The 21,917-nt window shown below is 65.4% G+C and overlaps 1 protein-coding gene across 3 annotated transcripts in view; it reads left to right on the top strand.

Moving 5' to 3' along the window:
* SKI (SKI proto-oncogene) overlaps window positions 1-21,917 on the top strand; it is a 63,805-nt gene extending 41,888 nt beyond the window's left edge. Inside the window, exons 2-7 of one of the 3 annotated variants that reach the window (XM_044236955.1) lie at window positions 17,785-17,907; window positions 18,008-18,123; window positions 18,662-18,936; window positions 19,030-19,331; window positions 20,165-20,395; window positions 21,138-21,917. In XM_044236955.1, the coding sequence (XP_044092890.1) occupies window positions 17,785-17,907; window positions 18,008-18,123; window positions 18,662-18,936; window positions 19,030-19,331; window positions 20,165-20,395; window positions 21,138-21,320 (1,230 nt within the window). In that variant the 3' untranslated portion in view covers window positions 21,321-21,917. The remainder of the gene's footprint in view (window positions 1-17,784; window positions 17,908-18,007; window positions 18,124-18,661; window positions 18,937-19,029; window positions 19,332-20,164; window positions 20,396-21,137) is intronic. The other 2 variants (XM_044236957.1, XM_044236956.1) reach the window with 2 other exon arrangements.

Consider the following 21,917-nt stretch of genomic DNA (forward strand, 5'->3'; position numbering starts at 1 on the left):
GGGCGGTGCGTGGTCAGGCTCCAGGCCTGGTCCCTCAGGGCAGGGATGTCACCAGGATGTAGGCCTGGCTGCTCAGCGAGAGCCTCGGTGCCCTGAGCCCAGGCCGGTGTCCTCCCTTGTGGGGGGGTGGGGAGCCTGTCCTGGGACTCCGAGGCAGGCCCTGGGGGCTCGGCGCATTGGCCAGTTTGCACATTCTGAAGAATTCTGAAGTTCAGGGCGGTGCCGTGGCTCTGGCTCGTTGGCGGGGCCGCCTGGAGTTGGTGGTCTGCAGGCTGCTGCTGCCTTCCCTCTGCTGGCACTGCCAAGACAGCAGAGCCTGAGACACCCCGCCGTTCAGGCGACAAAGCCGGTGTGGTCTGAACAGTCCCCCAGGGCCCCTGGCCAAGGCCTCTGTGACGCACACCGCCCTGGCTCTCCTCCGGGTTCCCCTGGGCCAGTGCCCACCTGAGCCTGTCGGGACCCACACAGCCACCTCCCCAGCCGGGAGCAGCTTGTCCCCTGCCTGGTGCCCGGCTCCCGACACCTGCGGTGCCTGCACCTCTGGACAGGAGGGGGCTGGATCCCCGTGGAGACCTGGGTCCCAGCTCGCTGGTGTGTGAGAGGGACGCGTGTGTTTTGCGGAGTGTGCTGTTTGTTTCCCAGGGAGGATCCGCATTGTTCTGAGCCCGTTCTGGTGTCTCTGGCCTTCTGCGCGCGGGTCCGAGCCCCGAGCTGTGGTGCCGCCCACTGGGCTCCACCAGGTCCCGTTCCGGCACTCCTCTCTGCTGCGTTGTGAGCCCGGGCCTTACCGGCCGCGACTCTGCGGGTCCTTGGCCACCTCCCTGCCACAGCCCGGAAGTGGAGGCGGCCCTGCGGCCCGGCAGCGCCCCCCTGTCCGCTAGGCCTGTTGTGTCGGTTTCTATGGGGAGGAAAACAAGGCGGGCTCTGCACGGGGTGGGGGTGGGGGGGCGGGGAGGCCCAGGCGCTGAGGAAGCAGAACCGAGCGGGCGGGCGTGTGGGCGGGGCCGGCCTCGAGTTTCCACTTCCCGGCTGGGAAGGTGAAAGTGCTCGTCTCTCCAGGGGCCCTGAAGGCCGGCATCAGCTCACAGCGGCAGTGGGCGCTCAGCCCGCCCTCCGCAGTCCAGCTGCCTTTGCCGCCTGCCCTGGGGGGACCAGCTGGGCGGGGAGACCTGCCCTGCGGTGGGGGGAGCCTTGAGGCAGCCGCAGGGTGGAGGGCCCCCACCCGGGAACCCCTGTCCTGCGGGAGGGACTGTCCAGCTGGGTGGAAAGTTGCATGAGGTCTGGGGCCTCAGAGCACCGCGTGCTGAGCAGGCCAGGGTCTGGCTTCCTTCCTGTGTGTGCTTCCCCTGAGATCTGCCTCCCACCCAGCCTCCGCCTCCTCGCTTGGCTCCGGGTCACCCTGCTTGGCTCAGGGCCATTTGCATGTGTGGGTGTAACAGCCAGTGTGAAGGTAAGGGGCCCAAGGCTGTGTCACCCTGCTCACCGCCCCTCCAGGGCCCAGGCCCCCTCCCTGCTGGGGGCAGCCCCTTGGGAGCACGGCCCGCAGGGAGGCAGGGTCTCCTTCAGAACCGACCTCATGCTGGGGAGACTCTCCCCTTCCACTCCCTTCAGCCTCAGGAGGTCTGGCGGGGGCGAGGTGGGCCTGACCCTCCTCGGGGACCTGTCATCGGGACAGGGTCCCCTGGCTGAAGGGCGGGGTTGGTGCTCCGGGTATAGTGTGGAGGTGGCCGGTGTAGAGAGGGCAGTGGGAGGAGGACGTACACACTTTTCTTTACGAACACACCCCAAATTAGGCCTTCCTGATGATAAAAAGAATTAAGAAACTTTCACTTTTAGTTTGAATTAGGAGCACAGAAACCTTCTTTGATCTTGCTGATGTATAGTTTTATTTCTTTGTGGACCTACCAGAATATTGTCGAATCTTGGGCAGTGATGAGCGTGTTGAGCTCGGGCTCCCCGAGATGGTGGGGAGTGGTGTTCTGCAAACTCGGCCTTGCGGGGGGCCCGCTGGGCCGGGTGGGTAGCTGTGGCCCCTGCTCCCTGGGCGCTGTGGCTTGGCTTGGCTGAGCCCTCTCTCCAGTGATTTCCGTCTTCTCTGACATCAGCTGGTTTTCCGTGCATTTGCAGGTGCCAACAAGTGGGCTTAAGACTCTTCCTTCGAAAGATTTTGTTCTCAGGTTAGAAAATGGCCTTCCAGGGTCGCCCCATCTGGTGTGAGGGGCCGTCCGGCTGCAGGGCTCTGGGGACTCTCAAGGTGCCGCAGGTCAGCTGGAGTCTGCCCTCTGTGGGAAGATTTTGCCCAGGTTCCTCTGGGACCACGTGTGGCCGGGGCTGAGGTCAAGGCATGTGCCGGGCCCTGGGTCTGGGAAGCAGGAGGAAAGTCGACAGCCACTGAAATGCAGATGTTTCTCTTTCTCGCGGTCCTTCAACTTGTCATGATGGTTTTTATTGCTATTTAATGGCATTTTGAGTAAGAAAAAATAGAAAATTTAAGTTCCTGCCCTAGATTGTCCTGTTCATGTCTATATCAAGCAAATGCAGGAGCCTCGAGTTCGGATGCAGGCTCACTGGAGTCACACAGTTTGCGTTTTGCGCCTCCAACACGCGTCTGTGTTTCCTCCTTACCCAGAACAGTGGAAACACGGCACAGAGCTGACTCGGCTGTTCCTCGGTCACTTCCTGCGGCGCGTCCCCTCCCCGTGGGGGCGGGGGGAGCAGGCTGACGGAACCGCACACGTTCAGCTGGGCAGAGCGCTCACCTGGGCCCTGGCTGTGCGGCCGGGGAGCCTCGGCCTGCGGGGGTGGGGGCAGCCGGCTGGCTCTGGGGCCTCCCTGCTCCCCTTTACCTTCCTCGAGTCTCTGGCTCCGCGCGCGCCCCATAGTCCTTCAGCGTCACTTACAAGTAACGTTTTCTCGAAGATGAGATTGTCAAGAATTCTGGGACGGCGACGGCAGAGCGTTGAGCCTGCTGCACACACGGCACACCCACGGAGCCAGCCTGGGGAGTCCCTTCCTTTTAGATGAAAAAGTCAGTGAGCTGAGGCCCAGCTTGCGAGCGCCCAGAAGGCAGGGCTCCTCACACGCCCTTTCCTAGCCTCGGGGCTCAGATGGCTACAGGGGTTTCTCGGCTCCTCGCGCGAGTCTTGGGCTCTGGGGGGCCTGGCACGCTTTCCCGTTCTGTGTGGAGACAGATTGCGTGGCCTGTCACGAATGGACGCCGCTTGGCGATATTTTTATTTCGATTCTGAAGACTGGAAAGTGTTGGTCCTTTGCAGGAAAAGTTCCCTGGCCCGGGAGGAGCGGGAATGTCCCAGTGTGGGCAGCCTGGGCCCTGTGCCGCAGAGGTGGGTGGGATGCTGGTCCGCGCGCGGCCGGCTCCAGGAGGGGCCTCTGGCCTGCGGGGGTGTGGGCTGCCGGCCTCCTCCTCGGGGCCAGCTGAGATGAGCGGAGATGCCTCACCGCTCTCTCCCGCTACCTTTTTGGAAGCCTCCGTTCTTGGTGGTTCTGTAGGGTGGATTGCCTGAAGGGGAGGTCTGGGTGGGGGGAGCCCGAAGGCCGCCGTTGCCCTTGTGCGTCTCCCAGGGAGCTCAGAGCGGAAGGCATGGGCTGGGCCCTGTGGTCTTCCAGCTCTCCCCGAGGGCCTTCCCCACCATCGCTGGGGCCAGCAGCCGCTCTTCTGGGCTTTGATGGGGTCGAGGCCACAGCAGGGCCCTCGGGACTCCTGTGATAACCAGCCAGGCTCTGGGACCCAGAGGGCTCGAGTTTGGAGCTCTTGGTCCTTCAGGTTCCCCCAGACTCCAGGCACCCTGTGCACCTGTGTCACACACACGTGGATGCCGGTGGCCCTGGCGCGCTGGGGTTCCTCTGCTGCCTCCTCCAGGATGCCAGCCGCCAGGCTTCTCCTCCTCCTCCTTCTCCCCGTCCTGGGCCCCCGCGCCGGCCCTCCCGCGGCGCTGTCACAGCTGAGCTGTTATGCATCATTCATTGGGGGCGCTGGGCCTTGGAGCCTTTGTGCGTGGGAAGAAGGGCTGAGCGGATGGGAGGCTTCTTTGCAAGGAGGCTCGGCAGGCTTGGGCTTGCGGCTCTCTGGTCCCAGCTGCTCCTGCTTCAGGAAAGGGTGATGGGGTGTGGCGGCCCCCAGAGAGGTGTGTGGCCGGTGACACAAGCCTTGTGTGGGGTCAGGGTCCCCGGGGGTAGGATGCTGCACAGCGCTCTGCCGCCTCTCGTGGTCCTGTCTGCCTGCTGCCTGCTGGTTCCTTCCTCTGAGCCAGAACGCCTCTGCTGTGCCCTGGCCAAGGCTCCGGGGCTGCACCCGCGTCCCAGACGTGGGGCTGGCAGTGGACGGGGAGTTTCAAGGAGTGGGAAGGCCTTTTACTGGAAGGCGGCCAGAGGCAGGAGGCCTAGGTCCCGGCGGGCTGGCATTCTGGGAGGGGAGTGGGGAGGTCTCTCTTCCCAGGGCCACCCGCGACCCCGCCCCTGCCGTGCCCACTGGATCTGTGGTACAAAAGAAGTTACTTTGGACACTTGGCTTAGTGAAAGACCCCCTGGGCCCCTGGGGTTGGGGCAGAGCTGACAGGACTCCCCTCATTTCAGACCATGTCTCCCCACACCCCGTATCGACTTCCAAAGTACCCCCTCACCCGGTGCCTCTTCCCTGAGGCCTTCCACCTCTGACAGGCGACCGGTCACACGCACATGCCCACACGCACGCGTGCGTGAGACCGCACGAGTTCCGGTCCTTGTCCTTACTCTGAGCACAAGGTCGGGGATGGGGGCGTGTGGGAGGGACCTGGAGGTTCGAGGAGGGCAGCTGAGGGGCTTCCTGGGGTCCCCACCGTCAGCAGGGTGTATAGATTCCCGAAGGGCGGGTGGTCACTGGGACACGCTGGCAGGCTCTGTCCCTGTGGGAGGCGCTGGAGACCCTATAGAGTGGGGAGGAGGCGGGCACCTCCTGAGGGCAGGCGCAGGAGGCGAGGGCAGGGGGTGGCGGGGGTCGGGGGGGTGGGAAGCAGGTGGCCGCTGCCTGGTGCCTCGCTCTGAGCGCCGTGTGCCGTGTATTTCTGCTCGAGATGAGCGGAAACTCCAGGCTCTGGCTTGTGCGTCAGAGGGGGAGCCTGGCCCGGGGCGACAGGTGTCATGGTCGGCTGGGGCGTCCGCAGGAACATTACCAGTCAGTGGCCGGTTCTCCTTGTGGAGGCTTGTGGGGGAGGAGGGGTGGCCGTCCTTTCAGAGGGGACTTCGTGGGGCGAGGGCCTGCTGTCCGGTCCTCGGCCGGCCAGCTGTCCAGAGTGGAACCACAGAGGCCCTCGCTCCTGCGCAGCGGTGGCTCTGACACCGGTCGGGGGAAGGCGCGGCTGTCGTCTCTGGCTGGGGCTGGGGCGAGCCGTGAGAGCCAGGCAACCGGGGAGCCTTCTGCTCCCCACTTCTCCAGAGCACAAGACTCCCACCGACTTTCAGACAGCTTCATTGTCCTTGGGGTTCTGTTTCCTTGTTTTCACGCTTTTCGCAGTTACTTTCTGGTGACTGTCGAAGAAGGGGAGGGTCCTGTTCCACCCCACCGCGTCCCTTTGGGGACTTCCCACACATTTCCTGATGCTAAAAGTGAGGTTTTACAGGGGCACAGGACACCGGGGTACCCGGAGGGCTGCTGGCGAGTCCATGGGACAGGGTCAGAGCAGACACCCAGTGTCTGCATCGAAACCCGCTCTCAGTCTTGGGTCCAGTGGACCCTCTGATCGGGGCCCCAGACCCCCTGGCCCAGTGGAGGTGAGCGTCTCCCTCCCCTCATGAGGGTGGCGGGGCCACAGGAGTCATGTTTGTGAGTCTGCAGAAGGGTGGGGGGTGGGCCGCCCCAGCCCTCTCCCTCCCAGCCTCTGCGTTTGCCAGGGCTTCTTTGTGTTTCGACAGACGGGAGGGGAGGGGACCTCCGCGCCCAGGGGTGCCTCCAGCGCCAGGGGCCTTCTCCTTCTGGGAGCTCGAGCCCAAAGTGTCCTGCCGCCCTGGTGTTCAGGCCTGGGTTGGCCCAGGTCTGGAGGTCCTGGGGGAGGGAAGGTGCCACCTCGAGCCGAGAGTGTCCGGGCCCTGGCTTGGGAGCATTGCTGGCCTCTCATGAGGTCTGATTCTTGGGCTAGGAGGCACGAGACCCCGCAGTCCCTGACGGGCTGTCCTCAGAGGAGACTCGACTTCCTCTCAGCAGTGAGCAAGTAACTGAACGGATGACCTACTTAAATTTTTTTTAAAGATTAAGGTGGATCTTTAAAATTGCTATTTTCACTTCATTTTGGGGTTTGGAGTTGTCTTGCAAATTTAATCTGCTTCCTCTGAACCACAGTCATCAGAAATAGGTTAATTTAAGCATAACATGAAACGTGAATTATCCTGTGGAAAATATTAATGGTACTTATAAAAATAGCTGTGCCGTTTCTAGAACTGTAAAATCTTCAGGAACGGTCCGTAATGCAGGTCTTGGGCTGGTTTAGGGTGGCTTTGCGGTGGGGGTTTCGAGTTTGCCTGTAGGAGACAGGTGGACTCCCGCCCCCAGCACCCAGCATCCCCAGTTAGAGAGACACTGGGGACTGGAGTCCCTGCCCCTGCTGGCGCTGCACAGACTCGCAGTCGGGATGGGGACGAGGACGCCGTTTGTTTCTTTCTGCCCGGACTCCCTGCCCCGGGAGCGGCCCCTGCCTGCCGTGGCCGGGGCCTAGCGCGCACAGCTGGGGGAGGGGGCGGTGTTCAAGCCGCCTGGGCTCTGCTCCCCCACATGGTCCCGCAGCCTTGTGCTCAAGGACGCGCAGACCCGGTCCGGGCTGGCAGGACGGAAGCCCCCGCTGCCCGTGTGGGACCAGCCTTCCGGAGCGCTCCGGCCCGGCGCCTGCTGCGGGCCCCACGTCCGTGCGGATTTGCTCCGTCTGACACCGAAGCTGAGGATTCGTGGCCGAGAAACAGGCGCGCCCTCGAATGTGTCCGTGTGAGCAGCATGGTGTGACGGCGTCGACCGGGCACCTGAAAGGTCAAGCTGCCATTCTGGTCCCTCCTCGGCCTCATCTCTGAAACCTGAAGGCTGGCCTCTCACCCAGTCCAGAAGGCCCTCGGCCCCGTGTCCCCGCTCTCTCCTTCTGGAGCGCCTCCTCTGCTCTTGCTCGTCTGTTACCCTCTCACGGTTCGTCCTGTCTTCCTCTGCGCTGCGTTTGAATAATTTCCCTGAGAACTGCTTTTATTCTGGAAAGGTCTGCTTTTTCCCAATCTGCGTGATCTTTTTTGATGTCTTATTCTTTTCACATTTTTTTCTGTATATGTTTACTCATTTTGAGCTCGGTCTGTTTTAGCATTTCTACCCGTTGCTCTGTGGACGAGGCGGTGCGGCCCGGCCCGCGGCCTGCGCGCAGGGCCTGGGGGGGGTCGTGTGGTGCGGCCCCCGGACTCTGCTCCTCTCAGCTTCCATTTGGGGCTCGTGGAGGTCCATGGGGCCCTGTGGTTACAGGGTCCCTGTGTCCCTGGGGTTGGGCGCAGGGGTCCTTGCCCCCTGCTGGTCATGGCGGGCCTGTCACGTGGTTTTCCTCAGCTTCGGCCTTGGGCCCTTGGGCTTTTCCTCCCGAGCTCAGCTTTTGGGGGGGTGTTGGAGCGTCCCCTCTGATGTTTGCAGTGGTTGTGGAAGAGGAGGCCTGGCACCACGGGGTGAGCAGCAGACGTGGCAGGCACCCCCCACCCCTACCTGTTCGTCAGGAATCAGGCCTGACAGCATCACAGGGTAGGCTGCTTGGAAGGCCTGATGACATTTCTGGAAAACGTTTTCATCCCTGAATTTGTGGTCTTAGTTGTTTCCTGCCGACCCACTCGGAGTGAAATCAGCACATGAACACTTGGACCGTAGGGCCCTCTCTTCGAGGGTCACAGAGAGATGCCCGGCACCCCAGCACGGCTGCTGGCCCTTCCCTGTGCGCTCTGCAGAGTCCCAGACTTAAGCTTGCCGTCTTTGCTCTGGGGGATGAGACCCACAGGTTCACGCCCCCAGGCCATGGCCGTCTCAGGGAGGATGATGTGACCAAAGGTCCCGGGTCGCCTGGAACCTGTGAGCAGCCTAAATGCTGGGTCCTGCCTGCCCCATTCTAAACCTGCAGCGAGCTTCTAACTTGGACATATCACTTAGTGGTTGGATTCCGTTAGAATCTGCCAAACCATGAGGAAGAACTGCTTAGTTGAGTCTCTAAGTTCGGAAATGGACGCATGTCTTCAGACCCCTAGATGTGGTTTTCCTGGGGCATATCCCCCGCTGAAAGCACTCTCTTGTGCTCAGACACAATGTTGCTGATTTGCGAGAACTTCTGCCACTTGTCTTTCCAAGGCCTCAGTCTGGGGGGGCACAGGCTGGTCCTCCTGCTGGGCAGGGGCTGCTTTGTCTTCTCAGTGGTTCATAAGACAGTGATGGGGACACCCCCCGCCCCCGCCCAGGTCCCCCTAGGTGCCAGCCCCAGGGATCTGGGTCTCCGGGAAGCCAGGGTCAGGGACCGGACAAGAGAGTGTCAGGGCATGGGTATTGGTGGGGGCAGGGAGGGGCCCGGATGCTGACCCCACAGCTTGAGAGTTGGGATCTCAGGTCAGTGCAGGGGCGTGCCCCACGCGGTATGCGGCGGCCTCCAGCAGCCCTGTGTGCCCCCATCTGTGAGCTGGCGCCAGGTCGAAAGAGCCACTGCCCAGGACACTGGACCATAGGACTTTGGGAGGTGGGGACCAGGTGGGCCTCAGGAACCACACAGATGCCCCCCTGCCCTGAGCCCCTGGATGTACACACGGCTACCCCCACTCCAGCCTTGGCCAGAGCCTCGGCCTCAGCCTGGAATCGCCCGGGCTGCCCAGCTGGGAACTGGGGCCTTGCCCAGAGCGGACGTAGGATGCCTGTCCCTCTCCTGGCATGGAGCGGCTGCCGGGAGCCCATTTCCCCCCATCTCCCCTGAGCCAGCTGCCCCTCGCACTGTCCTCCCCTCCCGAGGGCTGCCTGCACTCCGGGTGGCTCAGTCCCCCCCTGCGCTGCTGGTCAGTGTCTTGGCACCAGGTCGTGGCGCGGTGGGAGCAGGCCGGGGTCTGGGCCAGGCCAGTCCCCGCCCGTTGTGGAGTCCTCGCCGCCACTCACCCCGCAGCTTAGACCAGGGCATCCCGTGGTCCGGCATGGGGCCAGACTGGAACATTCCCTGCCCCCCACCCCCACCCCGCCTCCGTCCGGGGTGCTTGTGTGATTCTTGTCGGATCACAGCCATCCCGGTGGGTGTGAAGTGGTCTCTGGCGGTGGTTTTGAGGTGGGTTTCCCTGCTGCCGGGGGCGTGGCTTCTGGGGAGCTGCGGGCCCCTCGCGCCCCGTCATAGCAGGGGTGTGTTGGCTTGCGCGACGCGGGTCCCCCAGCTGACGCCGCATCTGCACGTTCCTCCCGGCCCGTGGTTGTCTCGGTCGCGGTGGCCCCTCCGAACCACAGGAAAACCTCGACTTGGACTTCCCGCACCCCCTCTACTGCCCGCTGCTCGTGTTGGCGCTTGGCGGTGGCGGTGGCCGTGGTTCCGCAGGAAGCCCGTGGGCAGGGGCGGCCGCAGCCCTGCGGACACCATGTTCGCGTTTGCTCGGCGACGGCGTAAGGAAGCATGTGTTGGTAGGGAAGGCGCCTGCGAGCAGTGTTTGCCCCAGCAGGCCTGAGGGGCCTCCCCACCCGAGTGCTGGTCCTCCCGGCGCACGCGAGGCTGGGGCCGCCTCCCTTCACACAGCCACTCTCCGGCCCTGGGGGAAACAAGCCAGGGGTGGGAGCAGCGCTGGAGTAGGGGCTCGGAGAGGGGCCGGCCCGGCCACAGGATCTCCCACGACCCTCGCCACGTTTGCCTGGGACTCCTGGCCCTCGGGAGGGTCTGCACAGGCTGTGGCCCTCCCGGTGGCCGTTCTTAACATTTGAAGAATGCAGGTGTGCGTGGGTGATCCCACTCCTCCGGCAGCGCTGGTCTGTCCTGTTGGCCTCCTGGAGGAGGTCGCTAGTGCACGCAGGGGCCAGTGACCTCACGCCCAGGCTTCAGCCTCTGCGGAACACACAGGTGCCGTCTCCTCACTCAGCCCAGCCATTTCACCGAAGTCCTTGCCCTGATGTCGCAACAGCTCTGGGTGTTTGATGAAACGCTCTCCCTGGCTCCTAGCACAGAACCGTCTCGACTGCTGGGCTGGCCGCGCCGACCAACGCGGTTCGGGGCCGGGAGGGCTGGCGGACGGCGCGGCGCGGCCTTGGCAGGCCGGGGCCGTGGGGCTCTGCGGTAGAGCACGTACCCCCAGCTTGGTGTGAGCTCCCCGGGGTGGGGGGCCCTTGGCATACCCAGGAGGTTGGGACGTGGCCCCTCAGGCTACTGTCTTGGAGCTTGGGCCTGCTCTGTGCTGTTCAGGTGTGCAGAATGGGGGCCACTGTCCTGGAGGGGCTGGCGAGCCTCCCGGGACCTGACTGCCTTCCTGATGGGCGTCTGTCCTGGACATAGCCGTGCCGCCCGCCGGGGCTCCGCAGCCAGCCCTGGCTTTGCGCACACGCCAGGTCCTGCGGGGACGGACGCCAGTGCCGTCCTTACCCGGTGGCCGGTGTGGGGCCACCGTGCTGTGCTCCGCGAGCTGAGTTGCTCTGGAGCAGGATGAGGTGCCCTCGTGGGGTGAGGCATCGCCTTCATTCCTGGGCCGAGATGTGGCACCTCTGATGTGGCTGTGGCGGTGGCCTGGGCAGAGGTGGGACATGTGTTGGCCGGGCGGCCACTTCGCCAGGTGTTCTGTCATCGGACTCTCGCGCTGGGCCTCGTTACCAGGGAGGCCGTTTGGGGTCTGAGCCGTCGGCCTCGGTGTCGGGCCGCCTGCGGGCCAGGCAGCTGCGTCTTGGGCATGGGTTTGGCTCCTTCCGGTGTTCTCTGCGCCCGCCCACGGAAGGGGGCCCTGTGGGCGCTGATAAGTAAGAAAGCAAGCGGGAGTCCCCCCAGCCGCCATGGCACTGGCGTGTGCCGAGGCCTCCTTTTCCGGGGCTGCCTTTTCCACCATCTGGCTGCGGCCTCCTTGGTGTCTAGGCCTTGTTTCTGGGGACCCTCTGCCATCTCCGTGCAGAGCCCTGCCTGCCAGCACCATGGGCCCCTGAGGGTGCCCGCAGCCCCCCTGCTGCCTGGGACTGCCCTCCCTGTAGGTGTGGCTGGGAAGCTCCACCCTCAAGGCGGGGCCTCGGGGCTCAGGTGCAGATGCTGCTGCTCTGTCCGGGGCTGAGGTGGCCTCCCTGACCCAAATACACTGCTGGGAGTGTGACCGTGGCCTTCCAGGGCTCCGGGGAGCCCCTCAGCCCTCCTCCCCTTAGGGTGACAGACTAGGGATCCCTCCGGCGCCAACCAGCTGGTGTCTTGGACCAAGCCACGTGGCTGACCCAGATCTTGTAGGAGCTGCTCGAATCTCCTGAGACCAAGAGCATGTGAAGGCCGCAGGGGTGGGGCCTGGCCCCTCCTGCTCCAGGACAGCAGGACCCCTTGGGGGACACTGGGCGGGGGTGGAGGCTGGCATGGGGCGGTGTTTTGTTTTGATTTGGGGTATACAAACTCTCTCCGTAAAGTTTGGCTCAGACCCCTGTGTCGGGGAGGTTCGAAGCGGGGACCATCAGCACCACACCGGCGGTGAGAGGGAAAGGGGCTTTGGTCCAGGACCTGTTGTTTGGCATCTAATTAGTAATTAATTAGTAACTAGGCATTAACAGCTGGGTTGGTGAGCACAGTGTGGAGAGCCGAGACTGAGGGAGGGCCAGCCGCTGGGCCCTGCCCAGAGGGACTGCCCCTGCCTTGGGAGCCCCCAGTGGACAAAGTGGTGGGGTCTGCTCCCACTGTCCTGGGCGGCCTCTCTGTGGCTTCCCTTCATGGCCTGTGAGGGACTGGGGCTGAGGGCACAGCAAGGAGGGGCCCTGCTGCCAGGCTCTCGGCCCCCCGAGCACCGAGCGGTCAGCCTGCGGTCAGTGGTCAGTGGAGACCTATAGACCAGGCTCAGCCTGTTTGGGATCACCCGTGGCCACGCCTGCTGAGCTGCGAGCCACAGACCGTCTGGGTGTGGTCCAGAGCCCCGCATGGTTACGGGATCTGCTAAGTCCATCCCCACCGTGGCGTCTGAAAGGGGCGCGTGTGCTCCTGAGCCCTGGGGAGCCTCTCCTGGGTCTGGGCATTGGTCCTTTGTCCACCTGGGACCCTTGGCAGAGGTCTGGCCGCCAGTGAGCTGGGGTTCCTGGGATTCAGCTCTTTGTCCCACCTGTGACCTCCAAATTCTCTTTCCTGATCCCCGAGGAACTGACCAGAATTCAGCCCCAGACCACCTGTACATTGGGCAGGAGAGGGCCTCGAGTGGTTCTTGCTGATGTTCTCTGCCCTGGCATTCGGCTGAGGCCTGTGACTGTTGTCGTCAGCTTGTGCCCGGGCCTGAGGGCCCACCCAGACCGGGCCACTGCTGCTTGAGCTCACGCCACCCGGGAGGCCTTCTCGCCACAGGGGTTCTTCCGGACCCTCGCCTGGGCCTGCCGTTGCGGGAGGAGGCGGATCGCTGCCCGGTGCCTCCCTGGCTCCCGGCTCCGGCTCAGCTGATGCAGGCTCTGGGACCCGGGAGTCTTTTCCTCTGGCGAGATGCCCCCCCACCCCGCCCCCCGGCTTTATCAGCCGTGGGTGGGGATCTGAAGCTCTGGGCACACGGACGTCCGCACGGTGGCTGGCCACAGTGAGGAGGCTGGTCTTCTGCCCAGGGCCGCACTCCACATTCAACGCCCAGGTGTCTGCTGGGCAGACACACTCTCCTGTTCCTTCGTCCTCGGTGCCCAGCGCTGTTGGGTCAGAGGGACTTGGGTGGCGGTGGATGTAGCCCCGCCATGTGGCACTGGGGGTAGCGTGTGTCCTTGGCCTTGGTCCACGGGGCCAGAGTGGGTGGGGCACCTTAGTGGAATAGGAAAACAAAACCAACGCAGTTCCCATCTGCTCCGGGAGGGGCGGTTGTACGTGCACTCTCTGGTGCCTGTGGCCTTTGTGGCTGAGAGCGACCCACACAGCTGAGCTCCGAGTGTGCCCTAGCCGGGCACCACATGCCAGCGATGTCCAGACAGGGGACGGGGAGAGAAGCACCCCCTGGGGGCGTCTCAGAGAAGGCGGAGGGAGCCGGGGGCCTGCTGAGGCTGCTGGCCGGCCCTCCACAGCCGTGTTTGTTGGACACTGGCTCCCCGTGTGCACACCGGGGCCGCGGGTCTGATTCTCAGCGTCTGTGGCCCTGGTTCTCCTGACAGGCAGAGTCTTCGGACCGTCACAATCCCATCCTCAGCCGAAGGCCCCATATCCCCCAAGTGCGCATAGCTAAAGTTTGGGGTCCGTGGACCTGGGTGGGGAAGGTGACTTGATTCCGACGGACAAAGAGGGACGTCTTTCTCCTGCGGGTCAGCAGCTCAGGGCCCGTACCGCCCGCATGAGCTCGGTTCTGGCGCCGCAGCCCTGGTAGCGCTGGCTGTGTGTGCGCGCGGGGGCCGGGCACGTCCGTTCACGCGCGGTGCACACTGGCCCGGCCTTGCTCTCTCGACCTGGGCTCTGTGGGTGCGGTCTGTCCTCGTGGTTGGCTGTCCCTACCCTGGGCCGTCTGGATGCGTGGCACATGGCTGTGCCCCGCTGGCCTCTGGCTGTCCTGGCAGTTGGGTGGGAGCTGGCCCTCTTCACGGCCGGTGTCCCCGCAGAATCGGGCCCCGAGCCAAGGGTTGTGTCTGCTGTGGCGGCCAGGGCACCGCTCGGACCGCGGCTGTGCTCTCGGGCTTCAGGCCGGTGCCGGCGGCATCTGGAACGTCTTCTCTCCCTCCGCTCTGTCCCCCATGTACAGTTGCTCTTTGTCTTTGAAGATGTCCGGGGTGGTGCACAGGAAAGGGGGCAGGGCAGGCCCTGGGGACCGATGCTGGGTTCACCCCAGGCCAGTCTTGGGAGGCAGGTGGTAATGAGCTCATGCCCTGAGAAAACGTGGGGTACTGCCAGTGGCTTCTCTCTCAGGAGTCTTGCTTCTAGGGGCTCCCAGATGCCAGGGCAGGGCCCACACCCAGGCCTGCCGCCCTGCTGCTGGAACGTGGGGTTCTCAGCAGAGTGTGGGGGAAGGGGCTCAGAAATCCAAGGGCCGCTGGTCTCGGAGCCCGGAGCCCTCCTTCTGCCCTGCCCTGCTTCTGGGCCTTGGCAGATGCTGTCCTTCTGTGCTTTTGGGGCTCGGGCGTGGAATGAAATATGGCGTTTGTGAGCATGAGGGCCTGGGGCTGATGCCAGAAGCTGCCCCAGCTCCTGGTGGCTGCTGACCTTGTCGTCTGCCCGGCCTCTCCCTGCGCTGCCCCAGCACCGTCCTGCGCCCCACTCCCCTGTGCCTGCTGGAGCCTCTGACAGGATGGACCCCACAGCCCAGCCCGACAGAAGGGACGTAGTCAAGTCACTGTGAGGTGACGCCCCCAAATCCTCGTGGGCCTACAGAGGCCCCTGGGCAGGGTGTGCGGGACCCATCGCCGGGCGTCCTGTCCTGTGTGAGGCGCACACGGCTGCGGAGGTCCGGGCGCCTGCCTGCTCTAATGGCAGCTCTTTTTTTTCTTTTAAAAACAGCATTTGTTTTAAAAATCGTGGCAAAACATAGACAAGGTAACACTTACCATCTCCAACACAGCAGGGCACCCGCGCAGCGCCCGCCCGATCCCGCAGCCTTGCTTCCGTCCGTCTGTCGAGTTTTGTTCTTGTCAAACTGAAACTCTACCCATTCAGCAGTAACTTCCCTTTCCCACCTCCCTTCAGCTCCTGGCGGCCACAGTTTTTGTTTTGTTTTGTTACGTTGTGTTTTTTAATTTAAATTCAGTTATTTAACATGCAGCGCATTATTGGTTTCAGAGGCCGAGGTCAGTGATGCATCGGCCGGAGTGGCTCCCAGGGCTCCTTCCCGGCCTGCCCAGCCCCAGCCACCCCGCCCCGCCCTCCAGCAGCCCTGTTTTCCCGAGAGTCAAGAGTCCCCCTGTCTGCTTTCCTCTGGTTCTATTTTTCCCTCCCTTCCCCTGCGATCCTCTGTTTGGTTTCTTAGATTCCGGTGTGGGTGAGATCAGAGGGTCATTGTCTTTCTCTGACTGACGTCACTTAGTGCGACACCGCTGGGTCCGTGCACGCGGGTGTAAGTGGCAGCATTTCGTTCTTTTTGACGGCCGAGGGGTGTTCTCCCGCGTGCAGACCCCGTCTTCTCTGTCCGTTCACCTGTCTGTGGGCACCTGGGTGCCTCGCACCGCAGGCCAACGGGGATGTCGTGCCGGCCGCGCCCAGCCGGGCGGCTGCTCCGTGGTCGGCCGGGGTCCTGGTGGCTGCGTGTGTGCTGCGTGGGGGCACACTTGGGTGTCCTGGCGCGTGCTCTCGGCCCCGTGCGGGGCAGTGCTCTGCCCGGAGTCCTGTGGGCAGGCGTCCGCGGGCAGTGCCGTGGCCGGCCGTGGGAGCCCGTCCACGCTCCGCGGGACCCTCGGCAGGCTCAGCCCGAGGCTCCGGAGAGTGGGCTGGTCGGGGCCTCAGTCTCGGTGCCCCCGCTGAGGCCCCAGGCCCAGACGCCTGCTCCGTCTGTGAGGGTTGTGGGCCCCTGTGATCCGGCTTGGAGGCCTTGAGAAGGGTCAGGAACCAGAAGTGAGTGTCCTTACCTGCTCGCTGACCTCTTGTGGAATGGGGACGCCGTGGGCCATTGCGGGGGCTCACGTGGGCCTGCTAGGGACGGAGGAGGCCTTCCAGGCTGCCGGGGCTCTCAGGGCAGAGGCAGCAGCAGCCGTCCCTCGGGGCCCGTGTCTCTGTCCTGGCGAGGCCCCCTTCTGGCCCCTTCCTGCTGCTTTCTCACGTTCATGGAAGGTCCTGCTCTTGGGGTTTTTCCTGCCTGAAGACACGTCCCCATCCTAGGGTTGACAAGCTTGGGGGTGGGTGGGGCGGGGGAGGCTCAGGCCCTTTCTCCAGAGCTCCCGGGCTCGGTGCTCGCAGGCCAGGGCCCTGAGTGGGAGTCCGGCCCTGCCTGCCTCGCTCCTGTGGACAGATGGGGCCGTGGGGGCGGGGCGGGGGGTGGCCCTATGGTCCGCGTCGTATGCACCCCCCAGGAGTCTCCCTGAGGCTTCTAGAACCTGCGGGCACTGGTGCCAAGCCTGTGGCTTTTCTCTCGGTGAGAACTAGGCTTGTTTCCTCTCCTCCCTGCTTCCTATCTGCTCCGACAGGAAGCTCCGCCCGTCGCCCGCCCCGGCCCCCCCGCTCGCAGGCGGCAGGAGGTGTCCAAGCCGCACAGACAGACGTCACCGCGGCTCTTTCCCCTAAAAAGCACCAACAAACGGGTCTTTATTTCCTGGATGATTGTTTTGTGTCTGAGCAGACCGTCCACAGTCGTCTGGGGGCTCCGCTTGGGAGCACCTCCCCAGAGCGCGGCGTGGGCCTCGGGCCACCGGCCTCCGGCAGCTGCTTCTCTCTGAGGACAGAGGCCAGTGCGTCCCTGCACAGGGTCCGAGGTCCTAGTATTTCCTCCCTGGGGCCCGAGGCTGCCTGTGTCCCCGGAGTCCCCCTCGCCCTACGTGTTTGTCCCCCGAGCAGGGCTGCCAGGTGGTGGGGGCCCCGTGGACATGCGTGCATACAGGAGTGTGAGGGGCTGGGTTTGGCCCTCTGGCCAGGGTCCCGCCGGTCCTGTGTCCCTGGTACTTGGTGACGATGGCCCCGGTAAGCGGAGCATCTCCATGGACCACTTGCCTCCCTGCCCTCTTCCCCCTCCCGGGAAGCCCGTGTCCCCCCGAGGGGCCAGGTTTGTGACACAGTGTCTTCTCTAAGTGTTCTGGAGGTGGGAGGAGCCCTTCTCCCCTCCCCACCATCAGTGGTCTCCCCTCCAAGGCTCGCCGACTGCCCGCAGAGCGCCCCCCAGTGCTGCTCTCCCCTGAGGCTAGACCTGCGAGAGCAGCAGCGTGTTGTCGTGTTGGCCCCCGGCCCCCGGCGGGTGGCTGCTGGCTGCGTGCGGCCCCGGCGCAGCTGCCCTGGGCGCGGGCACTGTCCGTCTTCCACAGACGGCTCCGTTTTTTCAGGCAGAGACCCCGTCCCCCTTGGGATCCTGTGCCATCGGGATGGGGGCGTGTGTCATCCTGACACCCGTGCTGGAAGCCCCTCTGGCCACCGCATCCGGCAGACGCACAACCTGCGGCCCCTGGGAGGCTGGAGGCAGCTTTGCGAGGCGTGAGGAGAAAATGAGTGTGGCCTCGGTCCTGAAGCCGTGGGCACGCACTGGAGGGTTGTCCCACCTTTCTCCTGGGGTCTTGCCAGACGGCCACTCCGGCTGACAGCAAGTTGTCTGTTCGGCTTGGTAGAACCCAGAACTCTGGGGCCCTGGGTGACCCTCCCCAATGGAAGGCCCCACACTTGGCCAGTGAGCCTGCCCGCTGGGCTCCCCCCTCCCCATCCAGGCAGGACTGCAGCAAGAGGCCAGAGTCTGAGGCTCCCGTCAGCTGTGTGGGCACCAAGTCGGCAGTGCGCAGACAAGGCTGTGGTGGGAGGGGAGCACTGTCCCCTCGAGGTCCTGCCCGGAGCTCAGCCTGGGCGCCCTCCCCTGAGCCTTCTGCAGCTGTGGGGTGAGGTCCCAGCGTGGCAGCCCCACAGGGCACGCGGGGATGCAACTTGTCCCTTGCTGGGGTCCGGGTCTGCACGTCACTGTTCACACCTTGTGCACGGTCGAGTCTGCTGGCTGGGAGACCCTGGCCAGAGCTAGAGGCACCAACGACAACTTTTGTGTCTCTCACAGGTCTCCTCCGAGCCCCCCGCCTCCATCCGGAAGACAGATGACGCCTCCGCCCAGCTCCCCACATCTTCTGAGAAGGACAAACAGTCGGGCTGGCTGCGGACCCTGGCCAGCTCCTCCAGCAAGGTGGTGCGGGGCAGGGGACGGAGGAGGGAAGGGGGGTGCCGCAGGGGTCCGCACCCCAGCCTCTGATGACCTCTGACGCCCGGTGCCTCTCTTCCTGCAGAGCCTTGGCTGTGTTCACCCTCGCCAGCGCCTCTCCGCTTTCCGACCCTGGTCCCCAGCGGTGTCCGCAAGTGACAAAGAGCTCTCCCCGCACCTCCCGGCCCTGATCCGTGACAGGTGAGTGCGCTCTGTGCCAGCAGGCAGCGAGGACACAGGGGCTGGGCTTGGGCTCTGCCACCTGGGTGTCCATAAGCACCTGCTGGGCCAGGAGCCGCCTAAGGTCTTTCTCAAAGTGGACAAGATCCAAGAAAGGCTGTTGCTCTGCGTGTCTCGGGATGGGCTTCCCCCCTTGTGGGTGCTCCTTTGGTGGCTCAGTGCAGGGGGAATGGAGGGCCCGGGGTGCTGCTGTGTTTGTTCCCACCCGCAAGCTGCCTTGTGCTGGCCCAGAGGCTCTCTGCTCCTGTGGGCCTGCTGTGAGTGCCTGCACATGGGGCCACGTGGGCCTGGAAACAGTCTGGGAGGGGGGCCACAGGCAGTCACGACCGTGCTGGTCCCTTAGACAGGGTCGGGCTACAGCCACTGGCTTGCATCTCCTCCTTCGCACCCTCCAGGGGGGCGGGTCCCATAAGGAGCTTTCACGTGCTGGCCATGTGGGATGGGGGACTTGGGGTGGGGAGCAGATGCCTGTGGCCCCAACGCCCCCCATACCCCGCAGCTTTTACTCCTACAAGAGCTTCGAAACGGGTGTGGCCCCCAACGTGGCCCTGGCACCACCGGCTCAGCAGAAGGTCGTGAGCAGCCCACCGTGCACCGCCGTTGTCTCCCGGGCCCCCGAGCCTCTGGCCACCTGCCTCCAGCCACGGAAGCGGAAGCTGACCGTGGACCCCCCTGGAGCCCCAGAGACGCCGGCGCCCGTGGCTGTGGCCGCCCCAGAGGATGACAAGGACTCGGAGGCCGAGGTGGAAGTAGAGAGCAGGGAGGAATGTACGTGTGAGTCGGGGTCCTTGCCTGCCCCGGGCACAGTGCCGCACAGCCACGTGCCGAGCACCCTGGTGACCTCGGCTTCCGTCTGTGTTTCCGCAGTCACCTCCTCCCTGTCCTCGCTCTCCTCCCCGTCCCTCACCTCATCCAGCTCCGCCAAGGACCTGAGCTCCCCCGGCGTGCACGCCCCACCCGCTGTCCCGCCTGCCCCTGAGGCTTCGGCCCCTGCCGACCCCACGAGCGGCGGCCTGGAGGCCGAGTTGGAGCACCTGCGGCAGGCCCTGGAGGGCGGCCTGGACACCAAGGAAGCCAAAGAGAAGTTCCTGCACGAGGTGGTAAAGATGCGGGTGAAGCAGGAGGAGAAGCTGAGCGCCGCCCTGCAGGCCAAGCGCGGCCTCCACCAGGTGAGGCTCCGCCCCCGTGCCCGCGCTGGCCTGTCCCTCTGGGGCAGCACAGGCCGGCAGCTCTCCACCAGAAGCCCCGGGAGGTGGCGCGCCAAGGGCTGCTGCACCTCCTGGATGAGTGTGGGCCGCGGCCTCCGGGGTCCCTCGTGCACACGCGGGCTGTCGGAGGCGGATGCGGCAGTTGCTCTGGCGAGCATGGCGGCAGGACCAGGTGGCTCTGGTTGGGGCACAAGCGCATGGCCTACGCACACTCGCTGGCTCCGAGCTGACTCCGCAGTGCGCTGGGGACTGCAGGCCGAGGGGGTCTGGGCCCCGCCCGCCTCCGCCTCCGCCTCCCACCTCGGTAGCACCCGGCCCCCAGGTCCTCAGGTTGTCGTGTCCTCTGGGCCCATTCTCCGCAGAGCTCATGGCTCGGGGAGGGCGGGCCTTCACCCTCGGGCTCTGTGGCCCTGCAGGAGGCCCCCCGGCGCCCGCCGAGTTCACACGTGAACGGCTGGCGTCTGGCAGCTTCGCCCAGGGGTTCCTCTCACACCCGGCTGAGTCAGGCTGTCCTGAGAGCCCCAGATTTCAGATGTGTCTGCCAGGCCCTCGCCCAGAACGCCTTCTCCCTGGTTCCGGGTCGGGGCGTGAGTGCACCTGCCCACGCCGGGGAGCGCGGCTGTGCATCGGGCGGCCCTGCCTGGAGGGACCCCTGCGGCTGTGGGACCCGCCGCGGCTGTCTGCTCAGACCGCAGGCTGGAGTGCGCTGGGACCCCGTGGGGACGGGAGGGCCGGAGCAGCAAGGGGACGGTCCCCCGACCCCCGGCCCACTGTGTGTGCCGCTCGCTCTCCAGGAGCTGGAGTTTCTGCGCGTCGCCAAGAAGGAGAAGCTGCGGGAGGCCACGGAGGCCAAGCGCAACCTGCGGAAGGAGATCGAGCGCCTGCGCGCGGAGAACGAGAAGAAGATGCGGGAGGCCAACGAGTCCCGCCTGCGCCTCAAGCGGGAGCTGGAACAGGCGCGCCAGGTGCGGGTGTGCGACAAGGGCTGCGAGGCCGGCCGCCTGCGCGCCAAGTACTCGGCCCAGGTACGGGCGGGGGCCTCGCGGCGGGTGTCTGTGGCGCCCCCCAGGAGGCAGGGCCCGGCGGCGAGGCCCCAGCGCGCCCCCGTCGGCTGCCGCTGCGGAGCGGCTCCCGGCCCCCGGCCCCGGGCGGGAAGCGGCCGGTGCTCTCTCGGCACCCGCGGGACCCGCTGCCGGCTCAGGAGGCCAGGGGGGCCCTTCCCTGGGCTGCCGGCGTTGGTCCGCCCCGGAGAGGCGGTCCTCTGGTCTGTCGGGGCCACCGTGTGGGGGTTCCTTGTGGCTCCTTCCCTCCAGGCCGGGCCCTTCCTTGGGGATTTTGCTTGAGGAGTCGGCTCCAAGCCGGCCCCAGGGGTGCAGGGGACCCCAAGCAGCCCCAACTCTTTTGTCCTGGGGCCGGGGCTGCGGGCTGCCCACCCTGGGCACCTCCGAGGGTCTCTGCACCGCCTGACGGGCTGTCCTGGCCGGCAGGAGTCCCAGGTAGGGGGGCGGTGGGCCCTGCGGCCCCCCTCCTCGGGCCTGGCCTAGGGTTCAGCAGGGTTCCCCCCACCCCCGGGCCGCAGCTCTTAGGGTTCGGGTCGTTGCCCACCCGCCGGGGTGGGGGGGGGTGTCTGTGCTGCGTCTGCGCTCGGGTCATGCTGTCCGGCCCCTGTCCCTGCCTCCCTTGCGGGCCGCATTTCCCACGCAGGAAGGGGGCCGGGCGGGGGGCGGGGGCGAGAGGCGGGTCCGCTGATGCCCCCGTCCCTTTCAGATCGAGGACCTGCAGGTGAAGCTGCAGCAGGCGGAGGCGGACCGCGAGCAGCTGCGCGCCGACCTGCTGCGGGAGCGCGAGGCGCGGGAGCACCTGGAGAAGGTGGTGAAGGAGCTGCGGGAGCAGCTGTGGCCCCGGCCCCGCCCCGAGGCCGCGGAGAGCACGGCCGAGCCCGAGCCCTAGCGGACCCCACCGTCTGCCGCCGCGGGGCGGGCGCCGCAGGGAGCGGGTGGGCGGGCGGCCCGCGCCGGCCCGGGGCTCGGGGGCTCTGCGCGCCGGTGGGCCCGCCCCGCGGCCACACAGCACAACGTCTTACTGTGCCTATAACCAAGCGAGTGTTTGGAACCACACACTTTCGGAACCCACTGCAGAATTTTCTACCGGCCCAGCTCCCGTGCGCAAGCGGGCTTCCCAGCCGCCGGGCCGTGCGCGCCGGCAGCAGCCCTGGGCTTGCCGGAACGCTCTACCACGGACACTTTTGTTATAAGCTATTTAAAACCAATAAGAAGACTTGATACTCCGAAAAGTCAACAGGTTTTTTAATGACTAACTTTTAAAAGCCCCAGCAACACGTGACGCCACGCGAGGACCGGCTAAGGGAGCCGGGGTCGCCCGCCCCGCCCCGCCCCTGCAAGCCATCGCAGCTCGTCCGCGGCGGCCCGGGACAGGGAGGGTTTTCTCCAGAGTCTATTTTTTCAGCGACGAGGACCCAGGCTTCCTGTGCTGCCGCTGGGCAGAGCAGCAGGGAGGGCGCCGCGAGCCGGGCTGCCCCCACCTCCT

This window comes from Neovison vison, chromosome 2 (genome assembly GCF_020171115.1).
Source record: "Neovison vison isolate M4711 chromosome 2, ASM_NN_V1, whole genome shotgun sequence".
Taxonomy (NCBI): domain Eukaryota; kingdom Metazoa; phylum Chordata; class Mammalia; order Carnivora; family Mustelidae; genus Neogale; species Neogale vison.